Raw genomic sequence first — 18,172 nt, 5'->3', positions numbered from 1 at the left:
TTACATATATATATGCTATTTGTCGATTTTTCTTTAGTTTTAAAGAGGGTTAAGAGGGAAAGAAAACAATTCTAAGAAAAGCCATTATCTGTGGGCTACGGCTACAAATCTCATAAATACCCACAAAGATTCTATCACACAAAGCCAAGTAAGATCACACTCTAATTGGTCAAAGTGGTTTATGGCCCATAAGGGCCATTTATATCCATGATCAACCCGGGCCAAGTCTCTTTCATTTCCACTTTCATTTATTACTCCTTGATAGCTGGTCCTTGAGTAAATACTTAAAAAGAAAAAAAAATCAGACTTTTCTAAAAGCCGTATTTACATTGAAGATCTGATAAAAAGGAATAAATGAACAAGAAAATGGAAAAAAAAAGGAGAGAAGAAAACATCTTTATAAAATGTGGCTTAATTTTTGTTTTAGATAAATACATATTTCCTTTTAAGGGAATATTTGAGAGACTCCAAAATATTCTTATGCCAGAAAACCATTCTTTCCTATCACTAGCTAAGTTAAAACTAACAAAGTGATCGATAAAAATGAGGCCACAGAGATAAGAGGAGATAAGTTCTACCAAATATTGGTACCATACAGAAATGTTCAAAAGAAAATACATCAAAATCTTATCTAAAATAGAAGCTACTGGCTTTACACTGACAGAACAGTGCTCATATCAAAGCACACAGACCACTTCTAAAACTTTTAAACACTAGACCTTCACCCTGGAATCAAGTTCACCTCCAACTGTTTCAAAAGTCAGTTGTTGGCCAAATTCACATAAAGTCTGAAGTTTAGTTAAGAGTAACATACCAATGTCAGTTTCTTAGTTTTGACAAATGTAAGTAATGCAAGATGTTAGCATCAGGGAAACAAGGTGAGGCGTATCTGGGAACTCTGGATACCATCTTTGCAACTTTTCGGTATATTTAAAATTATTCACAAATCAAAAGTTTATTTAAAAACAGACAAAAAGCACTTGTCCCAAAAGCAGTCTCTGAATTTAACTATAAAGCTGTTATCCCTCCAAACATGCAGGAAAAGAAACATAGCAATCTAGCTATTTACTACAGCAAATGTAGCCAAGCAACTAAACTCGCAATTAAGAGGAAGATTTAATGAAACAGACAACAACTGCCAAGGTGTCTGGGTAAGTCATCCAAACATAGCTTCTTTTATGTGCTCCTGAAATGTTGTTTGTAAATCAAACTTATGTAATTCAAATCACATTTTGAGCACACTAAGGAAGCCTGTGCATTTAAAAAGCTGTTGAGGGGCTTTTTGGAAGATGGCAGAAGAGTAAGACGTGGAGATCACCTTCCTCACCACAGATACATCAGAAATACATCTACACGTGGAAGAACTCCTACAGAACACCTACTCAACACTGGCAGAAGACCTCAGACCTCCCAAAAGGCAAGAAACTCCCCACGTACCTGGGTAGGGCAAAAGAAAAAAGAATAAACAGAGACAAAAGAATAGGGACAGGACCTGCACCAGTGGGAGGGAGCTGTGAAGGAGGACAGGTTTCCACACACTAGGAGCCCCTTCGCGCGTGGAGACTGCGGGTGGCGGAGGGGGAAAGCTTCGGAGCTGCGGAGGAGAGCACAGGAACAGGGGTGCAGAGGGCAAAGCGCAGAGATTCCCTCACAGAGGATCAGGGCCGACCGGCACTCACCAGCCCGAGAGGCTTGTCTGCTCACCCGCCGGGGCAGGCGGGGCTGGGAGCTGAGGCTCGGGCTTCGGTCGGAGCGCAGGGAGAGGACTGGCAGCATGAACACAGCTTGAAGGGGTTAGTGCACCACCGCTAGCCAGGAGGGAGTCCGGGGAAAAGTCTGGACCTGCCGAAGAGGCAAGAGACTTTTTCTTCCCTCTTGGTTTCCTGGTGCGCGAGGAGAGGGGATTAAAATCGCTGCTTAAAGGAGCTCCAGAGACGGGAGCGAGCCGCGGCTAACAGCGCGGACCCCAGAGACGGGCATGAGACGCTAAGGCTGCTGCTGCCGACACCAAGAAGCCTGTGTGCGAGCACAGGTCACTATCCAAACCTCCCTTCCGGGGAGGCTGTGCAGCCCGCCACTGCCAAGATCCCGTGATCCAGGGACAACTTCCCTGGGAGAACGCACGGCGTGCCTCAGTCTGGTGAGACGTCGCGCCGGTGCAACGTCACGCCAGCCTCTGCGCCGCAGGCTCCACCCGCACTCCGAGCCCCTCCCTCCCGCCGGCCTGAGTGAGCCAGAGCCCCCGAATCAGCGGCTCCTTTAACCCCGTCCTGTCTGAGCGAAGAACAGATGCCCTCCGGCGACCTACACTTAGAGGCGGGGCCATATCCAAAGCTGAGCCCCGGGAACTGTGCGAACAAAGAAGAGAAAGGGAAATCTCTCCCAGCAGCCTCAGGAGCAGCGGATTTAATCTCCACAATCAACTTGATGTACCCTGCATCTGTGGAATACCTGAATAGACAACGAATATTCCCAAATTGAGGAGATGGACTTTGAGAGCAAGATTTATGATTTTTCCCCCTTTCCTCTTTTTGTGAGTGTGTATGTGTATGCTCCTGTGTGAAATTTTGTCTGTACAGCTTTGCTTTCACCATTTGTCCTAGGGTTATATCCGTCCGTTTTTTGTGTTGTTTTTTTCTTTTACTTAAAAAATTTTTTTCTTAAAAATTATTTTTTATTTTAATAAATTTATTTTATCTTACTTTATTTTATTTTATCCCCTTTCTTTCTTCCTTTCTACTTTTTCTCCCTTTTGTTCTGAGCCGTGTGGATGAAAGGCTCTTGGTGCTCCAGCCAGGAGTCAGTGCTATGCCTCTGAGCTGGGAGAGCTAACTTCAGGACAGTGGTCCACAACAGACCTCCCAGCTCCATGCAATATCAAATGGCGAAAATCTCCCAGATATCTCCATCTCTACACCAACACCCAGCTTGTCTCAACGACCAGCAAGCTACACTGCTAGACACCCTACGCCAAACAACTAGCAAGACAGGAACACAACCCCATCCATTAGCAGAGAGGCTGCCTAAAATGATAAGTCCACAGGCACCCCAAAACACACCACCACACGTGGACCTAACCACCAGAAAGACAAGATCCAGCCTCATCCACCAGAACACAGACATTAGTCCCCTCCACCAGGAAGCCTACACAACCCACTGAACCAACCTTAGCCACTGGGCACAGACACCAAAAACAATGGAAACGACGATCCTGCAGCCTGCGAAAAGGAGACCCCAAACACAGTAAGTTAAGCAAAATGAGAAGACAGAAAAACACAAAGCAGATGAAGGAGCAAGGTAAAAACCCACCAAACCTAACAAATGAGAGGAAATAAGCAGTCTACCTGAAAAAGAATTCAGAATAATGATAGTAACGATGATCCAAAATCTTGGAAACAGAATAGAGAAAATGCAAGAAACATTTAACAAGGACCTAGAAGAACGAAAGATGAAACAAGCAACGATGAACAACACAATAAATGAAATGAAAAATACTCTAGACTGGTTCAATAGCAGAATAACTGAGGCAGAAGAACGGATAAGTGACCTGGAAGACAAAATAGTGGAAATAACTACTGCAGAGCAGAATAAAGAAAAAAGAATGAAAACAACTGAGGACAGTCTCAGAGACCTCTGGGACAACATTAAACGCACCAACATTCGAATTATAGGGGTTCCAGAAGAAGAAGAGAAAAAAAAAAGGGACTGAGAAGACATTTGAAGAGATTATAGTTGAAAACTTCCCTAATATGGGAAAGGAAATAGTTAATCAAGTCCAGGAATCACAGAGAGTCCCATACAGGATAAATCCAAGGAGAAATACTCCAAGACACATATTACTCAAACTGTCAAAAATTAAATACAAAGAAAACATATTAAAAGCAGCAAGGGAAAAACAACAAATAACACACAAGGGAATCCCCATAAGGTTAACAGCTGATCTTTCAGCAGAAACTCTGCAAGCCAGAAGGGACTGGCAGGACATACTGAAAGTGATGAAGGAGAAAAACCTGCAACCAAGATTACTCTACCCAGCAAGGATCTCATTCAGATTTGATGGAGAAATTAAAACCTTTACAGACAAGCAAAAGCTGAGACAGTTCAGCATCACCAAACCAGCTTTACAACAAATGCTAATGGATCTTCTCTAGGCAAGAAACACAAGAGAAGGAAAAGACCTACAATAACCCAAAACAATTAAGAAAACGGGAATAGGAACATACATATCGATAATTACCTTATATAAATGGATGAAATGCTCCCACCAAAAGACACAGACTGGCTGAATGGATACAAAAACAAGACCCATATATATGCTGTCTACAACAGACCACTTCACACCCAGAGACACACACTGAAAGTGAGGGAATGGAAAAAGATATTCCATGCAAATGGAAATCAAAAAAAAGCTGGAGTAGCAATTCTCATATTAGAAAAAATAGACTTTAAAATAAAGACTATTACAAGAGACAAAGAAGGATACTACATAATGATCAAGGGATCAATCCAAGAAGAAGATATAACAATTGTAAATATTTATTCACCCAACAACACATAAGGCAAATACTAACAGCCATAAAAGGGGAAATTGACAGTAACACATTCATAGTAGGAGACTTTAACACCCACTTTCACCAATGGACAGATAATCTAAAATGAAAATAAATAAACACAAGCTTTAAAAGATACATTAAACAAGATGGACTTAATTGATATTTATTGGACATTCCATCCAAAACCAACAGAATACACATTTTTCTCAAGTGCTCATGGAACATTCTCCAGGATAGATCATATCTTGGGTCACAAATCAAGCCTTGGTAAATTTAAGAAAATTGAAATTGTATCAAGTATCATTTCCGACCACAACACTATGAGACTAGATATCAATTACAGGAAAAGTTCTGTAAAATATACAAACACATGGAGGCTAAACAATACACTACTTAATAACGAAGTGATCACTGAAGAAATCAAAGAGGAAATTAAAAAATACCTAGAAACAAATGACAATGGAGACATGACGACCCAAAACCTATGGGATGCAGCAAAAGCAGTTCTAAGAGGGAAGTTTATAGTAATACAATCCTACCTTAAGAAACAGGAAACATCTCAAATAAACAACCTAAGCTTGCACTTAGAGCAATTAGAGAAAGAAGAACAAAAAAATCCCAAAGTTAGCAGAAGGAAAGAAATCATAAAGATCAGATCAGAAATAAATGAAAAAGAAATGAAGGAAACAATAGCAAAGATCAATAAAACTAAAAGCTGGTTCTTTGAGAAGATAAATAAAATTGATAAACCATTAGCCAGACTTATCAGGAAATAAGGGAGAAGACTCAAATCAATAGATTAGAAATGAAAAAGGATAAGTAACAACTGACACTGTAGAAATACAAAAGATCATGAGAGGGCTTCCCTGGTGATGCATTGGTTGAGAGTCCACCTGCCGATGGAGGGGACACGGGTTCGTGCCCTGTTCTGGGAAGATCCCAAGTGCTGTGGAGCAGCTGGGTCCATAAACCATGGCCGCTGAGCCTGCACGTCCAGAGCCTGTGCTCCAAAACGGGAGAGGCCACAGCAGTGAGAAGCCCGCGTACCAAAAAAAAAAAGAAAAAAAAATCATGAGCGATTACTACAAGCAACTCCATGCCAATAAAATGGACAACCTGGAAGAAATGGACAAATCTTAGAAATGCACAACCTGCCAAGACTGAATCAGGAAGAAATTGAAAATATGAACAGACCAATCACAAGCACTGAAATTCAAACTGTGATTTAAAATCTTCCAACAAACAAAAGCCCAGGACCAGATGGCTTCACAGGCGAATTCTATCAAACATTTAGAGAAGAGTTAACACCTATCCTTCTCAAACTCTTCCAAAATATAGCAGAGGGAGGAACACTTCCAAACTCATTCTACGAGGCCACCATCACCCTGATACCAAAACAAGACAAGGATGTCAGAAAGAAAACTACAGGCCAATATCACTGATGAACATAGATGCAAAACTCCTCAACAAAATACTAGCAAACAGAATCCAACAGCACATTAAGAGGATCATATACCATGATCAAGTGGGGTTTGTTCCAGGAATGCAAGGATTCTTCAATATATGCAAATCAATCAATGTGATAAACCATATTAACAAATTGAAGGAGAAAATCCATATGGTCATGTCAATAGATGCAGAGAAAGCTTTCACCAAAATTCAACACCAATTTATGATAAAAACCCTCCAGAATGTAGGCAGAGAGGGAACTTTCCTCAACATAAAAAGGCCATATATGAGAAACTCACATCCAGCATCGTCCTCAATGGTGAAAAACGGAAAGCATTTCCACTTAGATCAGGAACAATACCAGGTTACCCACTCTCACCACTCTTATTCAACATAGTTTTGGACGTTTTAGCCCCAGCAATCAGAGAAGAAAACGAAATAAAAGGAATACAAATCGGAAAAGAAGAAGTAAAGCTGTCACTGTTTGCAGATGACATGATACTATACATAGAGAATCCTAAAGATGCTACCAGAAAACTACTAGAGCTAATCAATGAATTTGGTAAAGTAGCAGGATACAAAATTAATGCACAGAAAATCTGGCATTCGTATACACTAATGATGAAAAATCTGAAAGTGAAATCAAGAAAATACTCCCAATTTACCATTGCAACAAAAAGAATAAAATATCTAGGAATAAACCTACCTAAGAAGACAAAAGATCTGTATGCAGAAAATTATGAGACATTGATGAAAGAAATTAAAGATGATACAAATAGATGGAGAGATATACCATGTTCTTGGATTGGAAGTATCAACGTTGTGAAAATGACTATACTACCCGAAGCAATCTACAGATTCAATGCAAACCCTATCAAACTACCACTGGCATTTTTCACAGAACTAGAACAAAATATTTCACAATTTGTATGGAAACACAAAAGACCCCGAATAGCCAAAGCAATCTAGAGAAAGAAAAACAGAGCTGGAGGAATCAGGCTCCCTGACTTCAGACTATACTACAAAGCTACAGTAATCAAGACAGTATGGTACTGGCATAAAAACAGAAATATAGATCAATGGAACAGGATAGAAAGCCGAGAGATAAACCCACATACATATGGTCACCTTATCTTTGATAAAGGAGGCAGGAATGTACAGTGGAGAAAGGACAGCCTCTTCAATAAGTGGTGCTGGGAAAACTGGACAGGTACATGTAACAGTATGAGATTAGAACACTCCCTAATACCATACAGAAAAATAAGCTCAAAATGGATTAAAGACCTAAATGTAAGGGCAGAAACTATCAAACTCTTAGAGGAAAACATAGGCAGAACACTCTATGATATAAATCATAGCAAGATCCTTTTTGACCCACCTCCTAGAGAAATGGACATAAAAACAAAAATAAACAAATGGGACCTAATGAAACTTCAAAGCTTTTGCACAGCAAAGGAAACCATAAACAAGACCAAAAGACAACCCTCAGAATGGGAGAAAATATTTGCAAATGAAGCAACTGACAAAGGATTAATCTCCAAAATTTACAAGCAGCTCATGCAGCTCAATAACATAAAAACAAACAACCCAATCCAAAAATGGGCAGAAGACCTATATAGACATTTCTCCAAAGAAGATATACAGAGTGCCAACAAACACATGAAAGAATGCTCAACTTCATTAATCATTAGAGAAATGCAAATCAAAACTACAATGAGATATCATCTCACACCAGTCAGAATGGCCATCATCAAAAAATCTAGAAACAATAAATGCTGGAGAGGGTGTGGAGAAAAGGGAACACTCTTGCACTGCTGGTGGGAATGTGAATTGGTACAGCCACTATGGAGAACAGTAAGGAGGTTCCTTAAAAAACTACAAATAGAACTACCATATGACCAAGCAATCCCACTACTGGGCATATACCCTGAGAAAACCATAATTCAGAAAGAGTCATGTACCAAAATGTTCTTCGCACCTTTATTTACAATAGCCAGGAGATGGAAACAACCTAAGTGTCCATCATTGGATGAATCGATAAAGAAGATGTGGCACATATATACAATGGAATATTACTCAGCCATAAAAACAAATGAAATTGAGTTATTTCTAGTGAGGTGGAAGGAACCAGAGTCTGTCATACAGAGTGAAGTAAGTCAGAAAGAGAAAGACAAATATCGTATGCTAACACATATATGGAATCTAAGAAAAAAAATGTCATGAAGAACCTAGGGGTAAGACAGGAATAAAGACACAGACCTACTAGAGAATGGACTTGAGGATATGGGGAGGGGGAAGGGTAAGCTGTGACAAAGTGAGAGAGTGGCATGGACATATATACACTACCAAATATAAAATAGATAGCTAGTGGGAAGCTGCCGCATAGCACAGGGAGATCAGCTTGGTGCTTTGTGACCACCTAGAGGGGTGGGATAGGGAGGGTGGGAGGGAGGGAGACGCAAGAGGGAAGAGATATGGGAACATATGTATATGTATAACTGATTCACTTTGTTATGAAGCAGAAACTAACACACCATTGTAAAGCAATTATACTCCAATAGAGATGCAAAAAAATAAATAAAGAGTTTAAAATCAAAATAAATAAATAATTAATTAATTAAAATGCTGTTAAATAAATACCAGGATAACAGGAAGATGTATTGTGTAATGAGAATTATTGCCTTCTCGTTTGGTGAAGGTGGCTTGCAGCCATCACCTTTGTCCATGTGGCTGCCCTGCGAGCCACACTAGTACATGCTGCCCAAGCAGCCCCTACCCCATGGGCCTCCAAGTTTCTGTTTTCTCTTCCCCTCTGCAAGGCTGTTTTTGTGTGGCTTTGATTAACTCGGGACTATTATGGTGAGGAATTCTAATCATGTACAGGTCCCAGTATCCAGAGGGCTCAGTCTCTACAATAGTGCCAGGTATTTGGGCAACACAATCAATCAAGTAAGAATACTTCACTGAGCAAGAGTAACTGGAGCAGGTAAATGCATGACATCATCCCTGCTTTTACTGAGGCTCCCACTGAAATTCTTCTGCTGACCATGTACCGGACTCCTGATGCCAGCCATCCTTTTCCCAACCCAAACCATTGGTCAGATTGGAACTTTTACCACTCCTAGAAAAACAATTCAGGATCCCATCAAAGGATGCCACAACGCAGTCAGCCCAGGTAAGCAAAACATTCCACAACACTAGTTTCTCATCCATGGATGACAGAGCAGGATTCTGAGTCCCAAATGGATAAGGGACTAGAAAATATATCTTAAATAGTTCATGAGCCAACCAAATACAGTTCACCCACTCACAGATTTGTTTGGGTTTTGCCATTGTGGATACAAAATCTCATGTAACACTCGAGAGAAAAATAATGTGTGTTTATCAGAATATTGTTCAAAGTTATTCATCCCCATCACCTCCATGGAAAGAGTATGAATCCTTGCCCCTGGACTTGGCTTTGGCATGATGTTGTCAGTAACTGAGTGATATACCCTATCTTCTCCCCAGATGCAAAAACATCAGGTACTCACCATCATCGATTCCAGGCCAGCCCATGAAGTGAGCAGAAATCTGTTTCTCATCCTTCCCATACTCATTCTTGGCTACTAACTTGTAGTCCCCATTATTCATGTGAGTGGGATTATCCAGCTGGAGGCAGCCGTGGTACTCCGTGTGATTGGTAACATGGATTTTAGTACAGATGTATTTGGATTCATTCAAAATTGCCCCATTATAGAACCACTGAAGCGCTGGTTTGGGGTTGCCTTTCACAGTGAATGGAATGCACCAGTGGTGGTCTGAGGTTGGAGATTCGAGAAATGTGATAGTTGGAGCAACTAAATTGAAAAAGAGAGAGTTAATAGCATCAGAAAGCTCAGAATTCTCCCCATCTCCAGATCTCTGTGTCATCAATAGGGGATTTTTATTCAACCATTGTTTGGTTTAAGAAAACACATGACCCACAACTCTGGAATCCATCAATATTTTGTATCATCATCAAGGTTGATTTAACTTCTACAGAGAGCTTCAGAGAGACTCCTTTCCCTGCTCTGCTTAAAGCCCATGCATTGTAGTCATTTTCACATCTATTCAGTGTGAGAACCAACTCCAAACAGATCCCTGAGATTTCTGACAGTGGAAAGCGTTCATTTGAAGTTGACTTTGGTTTCTAATATATATGCCTTTGATACTAGGGAGATTAATCACCAAAACATTGAGGACTACTATTTTTACAGGACTTCACTAAATAATACAAATAACGACAAAACTGACTTTGCAAATCTTGCCTGAAGCCTTGATCTTGCATAACTTTTCTAAAACAAGTAAAACTGGTCAATGCAATGAATGTTGCTATCGATGTTGATTGACTATTATAAAGTCTGATAAACTGATAGTATTTTTCACCGATGGTCAATAGGAAACTCTCTTTAAAAGCACTACTTTTCATTACAGTACACCCATTTTTGCTGGAATTGGAGATATCAAAGTTTTGATCCTTTAAATGTCTGAGGTCCTATCTAAACCTGAACAAACAAACTAAAGATTATTTTAACCTGAAGTATAAAGCACTTTATTCTTAGGGGAAACAAACATTATCAAGTAGCATCTTTAAACAGAGTACTTATCCTGAGTGAAGCTATTTAAAATCCCTCATAATTGTTTATTTTTATGTGATCTGACTTTGATAATTATAAAATCAAGGACTGGAAGAGACCTTTGAGACCTAATAGCATCATTTTTCAGATGAAGAAACCCAAGTGCAATAAGGTTAAGTGACTTGGTCAAGGTTACTGAGTGAGGAAAATCTGGAACAGGAATCCAGATCTCCTAATACCTAATCCAGTAGCCCTTCCCCTCATGCACTGCTTCCTGGTTGTATATGTTCATCACACAAAGCGGGGGAGATCATAGCCTGCTAACAAATACACTCTGAGTGGGATCACTGCAAAGGATGTCTCAGTTGCTAATATTCTTTATCACTTATTCCTTCTACTTGTTATCTAAACTTTGATAGACAAGGCCAATTCTCAAGACCATGGAGACTACATAGATATTAACCTAAACTGAGAAAAATTTGAATTGGAGTGCCCTTACTTATAGGTCTGTGTCACAAACACAAGGACCATGATGGGGCAGGGACAATACTTACCTTCCTCCTACCAGCCCAGGTGCCCATGCCTAGGCCTCACTTTTTCCTGTCACCACGCTCAAATTAGCTTTATGTGAGGTGTTGACTTAAGGACATAAAGTTGGAAACTGGTTGCATGTGTTTGGGGATGACATTGACTTCAAGCTTCCATGTGGGTCAAAATGATGAGAAATTATGAGTCCAGGACCTTCTGGGCGTCGGGGTAGTATTGACAGTGACAAAAGGTTGGTGATTTCAATCATTCACTCCAACAATCACATACGGGATGTGTGTTATAAGTGAATGTCAACCAGTGTATCAAACCTTGTGCCTACATGTGTGTAATGCATATTCATACTTACACACATGCACACTCGTGTTTTTCTCATCCAAATCCTAATCCAAACAGAGTAAAACCTCGTTACTTTATACCATGGCAGCTCAGAATTTCCACTCATGTGAAGATTATGTATTTTTTACTGAATACATACACCGTTCACACTGAATGCAACATCTGGAATGTTAAGTTATATGTTGTGTTGCTTATGATACTGGAAAATAATGCACATATGCTTAAGAAACTTTAATATCGTATGTCTTCAGTAGAGAGAAATTTAAAACAGTTATAAAAGTTTTTTTGCAGGTGATAATAATTTTCAGTCATTTAAGTAGGACTCCTCCAATTCCCCACAGAAGCTTGATGTCAAATAAATGGGGTAATTTTTTTTTTTGTATCAACAGTATAATTAGGTGTTTGTGAATAGCCAGCTCAGTACTTTAGGTATCACAACTTTAAAGGTTCATATTGCTTTTACAGAGAAAAAAAATTTAGAAACTGGTTTATCAGAATTTAAACTACAACTTATTAACAAAAAGAGGATAACCAGCTCAAAATACGTTCTATCAAGACAAGACAGGGGAAGGCACAAGAGGACACGCTTAAAATCGGAGAAGAAGCTTAAAGATAACGCGTGAACAAGAGAGATTAGAAGAAATAGGACAAGTGAAAGGGGCTGATAATATTTCTTAATTAAGGATACACAAAACACTGCATGTACTTTTTTAATGCACTAAAGCAGCACCCAGAGTGCCCCAACCACAAATGTAGGTGTAGCCACAATCATCTGCTATTAAAAACACATGCCGATCTGATTACGTACAATGTACAGTGAGGTTGACAGAATCTTGATCTTCTCCTACAAGATTTTCTGCCACACAAGAAATTTGCTTTCCACTGTCATCAGATGAAATGTTAGTTATCCTTAAGGAGCCCTGTGTGTGGCTTGTTTCATTCTACAAATGAATTAACAGACAAACATAATCTTGGTTAGGACTGAAACCAAAGTAACAAGATTTGGGGTTTCTTCCCCTAACTGCAGAAAATCATCTATAACATTAGAAAAAAGTTTCTAGCCTAACTGGGCTTAGGCAAAGGAGTTAATCAGAAGCTATTCTATTTCTCTAGATTTCAATTATTTAATGTGTGAAAGTTGATTTAATCCTTGAATTCCTACCTACTTTCCTCCGAGGGAAAAGACCACAAGGAGAGTCACTCACCTTGCTCACAGTGACATAAAAAGCTTACTAGAGACCTACAGACTTTCCAATCTATGGAGTACAAATAACTAAAATGCAACCTGCATTAGTCTTTGTTAAATAAGAATAGATAGAAAGTAAATGCACAGCAAAAACTCATTGTAAATCTCTCTATGTGGCCCTATAAAATATTAAGTGATTTTCACTAGGTTAATACAATCTCAAGTTCTGAGACACTCTCATCTCTATGAACGCACAGTCAAACACAAGCCTTACCATATGCTTGGAAACCAGATTACCAACATCCCAGTACAAATTCGGAACTGGATCGCCTGCAACGCTACAAGTTAATGTGATAGACTTTCCCTCCTCCACAGTGAGGTTAGGTGCAGCCAAATTTGCTGATGGCAAACCTGTGCAGCAAGGAAAGTAAAGGAAGACATATACAGATAGTTAGATGCATTATCAAAATAACAGCAACAAGCTGAAAACTCTTTCTGCTTTAAACTCAATAATTATTTACTTTCTGAGAGTGATTTATGTTGATCTGAAAAGTTGCCAGATTGATGAGCTTTACGGATTTGATGTGAACTAAAAGATATGTGATGAGATCTGAAAATAAATTTTGCACACTTCTTAAAAATATCATTGCAGAGTAACCTTTTATTTTTAAAAACTCCACTAGTTTATAGAGCTATGTCTTCTAGCTCTTGTTCTGTTTTACTGTTATCAATCCAGTTGTTGCACATAAATAGTCATTTTATCTGTAGATCATCTTACTTTTCCCTCAGTTTCCTCTCTTCCATTTTTTATAGTCAAGGACAAAAGTGTGGGAGGCATCTACAATTTTTGCATAAATCCACTTTTTGCATTAAATAACTCATAAATCTAACTTACTACCAGAACTAGATTTTGAAAGAGACAAACTATGATTTTGAAATATAAGTTTAAAAATCAGACCTACATTTTGAAAGAGTCCAACTGTGGAAGTCAGTTTCAAAGCGTTTTTCAAAGACATGAAGCTTGAACCATAACAGCATTAGAATGTTTCAAAGCTATATAAATCATAGTTAAATATTATAGGTAAAATTGGTCACCCTATCTATGATATGATGAAAAAAGTTTTATGGATCGTTATTCCAATGAAAAGTTCTTTTTTGGAAAAACCTTGAGAAAGTATTTGTTACAGGATGAAATTCTGATGCTTATAAACATTTCTTAATATTTCAGGACAGCATCATTTTTATACTTTGATATTTCAAAAGCTGGCTCTTCTTTATTAATGCTATCACTTCATTAAACTATTACACCATTTGGAGGTTTATACTGTTTTTTTTGTTTGTTTGTTTGTTTGTTTTTGCGGTACGCGAGCCTCTCACTGCTGCGGCCTCTCCCGTTGCGGAGCACAGGCTCCGGACGCGCAGGCTCAGTGGCCATGGCTCACGGGCCCAGCCGCTCTGCGGCATGTGGGATCCTTCCGGACCGGGGCACAAACCCGTGTCCCCTGCATCAGCAGGCGGACTCCCAACCACTGCACCACCAGGGAGACCCTATACTGCTTTTAATCATAGTATTTTTAACATGAAGGTGGGTCTCAGAATACATCACGTCCTGCCAGTCAAGCAAGACCCTCCCTTGGTATCAGAAACTCTGCTTAGGACTATATTCACCCCAACAGCTGTGTTCCATGGAACTATGACCCTCAGGAGGAACCCAGAGGTCAGAAAAGGCAATTCATCTTCAACGGCCATTAAACTGCAATTAATCTGCCCACCTAGTGGTATCTGACCCGTCATCTTCACCATACTATGCACAAATCCTTCTCTTACAATGCAGTCCTTACTGACAAAGCCATTATTATTTATTACTGAAACTACACTATAGCAAGACTTATACAGTATATGTCTCATGGTATTCCCACCATTGATAGAGGACTTCCCAATAAGATCTGGCTTTCAGTGGCTGGTGTGACTTCTTCAGAGCCCTTCCTTCCTGCCAGCATCCAATAGAGAGCAATGTTATATATTTCACGGGGTTTCAAACAGCCCCCTAATACTCTGAGTTGAACAGGGCAATGAAGTGTATACAAATGATCAAGAGGCACTGCAGTTAACCGGAATGAACACTGGGTCAGGAGTCAGGAACCCTAGACCCTAAATCTGGAACATACTGTGTGACTTTGGGTGAGTCATTTCTCCTCTCAATGTGTTTTCTTCTCTGTAAAATTACACTGTTCAATTAGAAGATCTAGCTCTAAAATTTTCTAGCTCTAATATCTGATGACAACTTCCATGACAATTAAGCTTCCCAATGTAAGAAGCATGCCATGGCAAGATATAAGAAATGGGTTTATTTTTTTTTAAATCTCCTTGAAGCCAGTGGTATGATCTAGGTGACTTTTTCAAAATATGCATTTTTTTAATCAAAATACATAGTCACATAGTTTAAAAAGTCTATAATTCTACAAAACTTGTTATATAAAACACTCAAACTACCTCTAAGTTCAGGAACAAGAGAATGATGCCCACTCTAGCCACTTTTATTCAACATAGTATTGGAAGTCCTAGCCACAGCAACCAGTCAAGGAAAATAAATAAAATATATCCAAATTGAAAAAGAAGAAGTAGAACTGTCACTGTTTGAAGATGCATGATACTATATGTAGAAAATCCTAAAGATACCACCAAAAAACTACTAGAGCTCATCAATGAATCTGATAAAGTTGCAGGATACAAAATTACTACACAGAAATCTGTTGCATGTCTATACATTAACAATGAACTATCAGAAAAAGAAATTAAGAAAAAACTCCATTTACAATTGCATCAAAATAATAAAATACCTAAAAATAAATCTAACTAAGGAGGTAAAAAACCTGTACTTGGAAAATCATAAGACACTGGTGAAAGAAATTGAAGGCACCAGCAACAGATGGAAAGATATATTGTGCTCATGAATTTGAAGAATTAATATTGCTAAAATGACCATACTACCCAAGGTAATCTACAGATTCAGTGCAATCCCTATCAAATTACAAATGTTTTTTTCACAGAACTAGAACATATAATTCTAAAATCTGTATGGAAATACAAAGGACTCCAAATAGCCAAAATAATCTTGAGAAAGAAGAACAAAGCTGGAGGTATCATGCCGCCTGATTTCAAACTATACTACAAAGTTACAGTAATCAAAAGAGTATGGTACTGGCACCAAAATAGAAACATAGATCAATGGAACTGAATAGAGAGCCCAGGAATGAAGCCACACTTATATGAGCAGTTAATCTACTACAAAGGAGGCAAGAATATATAATGCAGTAAAGACAGCCACTTCAAAAAATGGTATTCAGAGAACTGGACAGCTACATGCAAAAGAATCAAAGCTGGACTACTTTCTCATACCACGAACAAAAATAAGTTCAAAATGGATTAAATATTTAAATGTAGGACCTGAAACCATAAAAATTCCAGAAGGAAGCAAAGGCAGTATACTCTTTGACATTGGTCTTAGTAATGGTTTTTTGGATACGTCTCCTCAGAAAAGTGGGGGAAAAGCAAAAATAAACAAATGTAACTGCAACCAACTTAAAAAACTTTTGCACAGCAAAGGAAACTATCAACAAAATGAAAAGGCTGCCTACTGAACAGGATAAATATTTGCAAACTATATATCTGATAAGGAGTTAGTACGCAAAGTATACAAAGAACTCATTCAACTCCACATTAAAAAAAATCAATTAAAAAATGGGCAGAGGATCTAAATAAACATTTTTCCAAAGAAGACATACAGATAGCCAGCAGGCACGTGAAAAGTGGCTCAACATCACTAATCATCAGGGTGCAAACCAAAACACCCTGAGATATCACCTCACACCTTTCAAAATGGCTATTATCAAAAAGACAACAAACAACAAGTGCTGGCAAGGATGTGGAGAAAAGGGAACCCTCATGCATTGGTGGTGGGAATGTAAATTGGTGCAGTCATTATGGAAAACAGTATGGAGATTCCTCAAAAAATTAAAAATAGAACTACATATTATCCAGCAACTCCACTCCTGGGTATTTATCCAAAGAAAACAAAAACACTAATCAGAAAAAATACCTGCACTCCCATGTTCATTTCAGCCTTATTTACAATAGCCAAGATATGGAAGAAACCTAAGTTCCCATCAGTGGATGAATGGATAAAGAAGATGTGGTGTATATATTCAGTGGAATATTAGCCATAAAAAAGAATGAAATCTTGCCATTTGCAACAACATGGATGGACCTAGAGAGTATTATGCTAAATGAAATAAGCAGACAGAGAAAGACAAATACCATATTTCACTTATAGGGGGAATCTAAAAACCAAAACAAATTAACAAACATAACAAAACAGAAACAGAGTTACAGGTACAGAGATCAATCAGGTAGTTGCCAGAGGGGAGAGGGGTGGAGGGAGGAAAGAAATGAGTGAGGGAGATTAAGAGATACAAACTTCCAGTTGCGAAATACACACAGGTATGAAATGTATAGCGAGGAATATAGTCAATAACTATGTAATATCTTTGTACGGTGACATATCATAACTAGGCTTAGCATGGTGATCATTTTGAAATGTACAGAATACCGAATCACTATGTTGTGTACCTGAAACTGAGTGTTGTAGGTCAGTTATACTTCAAAAACAAACAAACAAACAAGCAAACTCATAGAAAAAGAGATCAGATTTGTTGCTACCAGAGGTTGGGGGGTGGGTGGAAGGAGAGGAAGTTAGATGAAGGTAGTCAAAAGGTTCAGACTTCCAGTTATAAGTAAATATTAGAGATATAATGTACAACACAGGGAAAACTTTTTTCCGTTTCTTTAATTTTGAATCAATATGAGATGATGGATATTCACTAAACCTATTGTGATAATTTCATGATGTATGTAAGTCAAATCATTATGCTATACACCTTAAACTTATACAGTACTGTATGTCAGTTATATATCAATAAAACTGAGAAAATATAAAAACAACTACAAACTCAGGGGAAAAAAAGAAACAAAAATATTCAAACTACTATGTGAGAAATAGTACCCATGTGGCACTATTTCCTATTCCCAGAAGCACTCATTTCACCTCTTTTAACTTCTTTGGGTATTGATCTCTATATCACTAAATATCATGTTTATATTGCTACTTCTTGTTTTTTCTGTTTTAACATTATCTACTGACCTCTCACCCTGGAAGGTGAGAACTAGGCTCATGTTCACACAGAAAGCCAGCTCTCCCCACATGCCCATACCACACTCACACTATTCTGTCTTCATATCTTACCATCTGCTAAGAAGTTTTTTGTTTTTTTGTTTTTATTGTGGTACGCAGGCCTCTCACTGTTGTGGCCTCTCCCGTTGCGGAGCACAGGCTCCGGACGCGCAGGCTCAGCGGCCACGGCTCACGGGCCCAGCCGCTCCGCAGCATGTGTGATCTTTCCGGACCGGGGCACGGACCCGTGTCCCCTGCATCGGCAGGCAGA

The 18,172-nt window shown here is 38.9% G+C and overlaps 1 protein-coding gene across 6 annotated transcripts in view; it reads right to left on the bottom strand.

The window, feature by feature from the left end:
- Nucleotides 1-18,172, bottom strand: part of NTRK2 (neurotrophic receptor tyrosine kinase 2) — a 383,866-nt gene that overhangs the window by 316,219 nt on the left and 49,475 nt on the right. For all 6 annotated transcript variants that reach the window (XM_060301090.1, XM_060301091.1, XM_060301089.1 and 3 more), the window contains 3 exons: nt 12,946-13,082; nt 12,294-12,426; nt 9,536-9,841 (listed from right to left, as the gene is read on the bottom strand). In XM_060301090.1, coding sequence (XP_060157073.1) covers nt 9,536-9,841; nt 12,294-12,426; nt 12,946-13,082 — 576 coding nt within the window. The remainder of the gene's footprint in view (nt 1-9,535; nt 9,842-12,293; nt 12,427-12,945; nt 13,083-18,172) is intronic.

Source organism: Globicephala melas, chromosome 6 (genome assembly GCF_963455315.2).
Source record: "Globicephala melas chromosome 6, mGloMel1.2, whole genome shotgun sequence".
NCBI classification, from domain to species: Eukaryota; Metazoa; Chordata; class Mammalia; order Artiodactyla; family Delphinidae; genus Globicephala; species Globicephala melas.
This window is presented reverse-complemented; position numbering and strand designations above follow the sequence as displayed.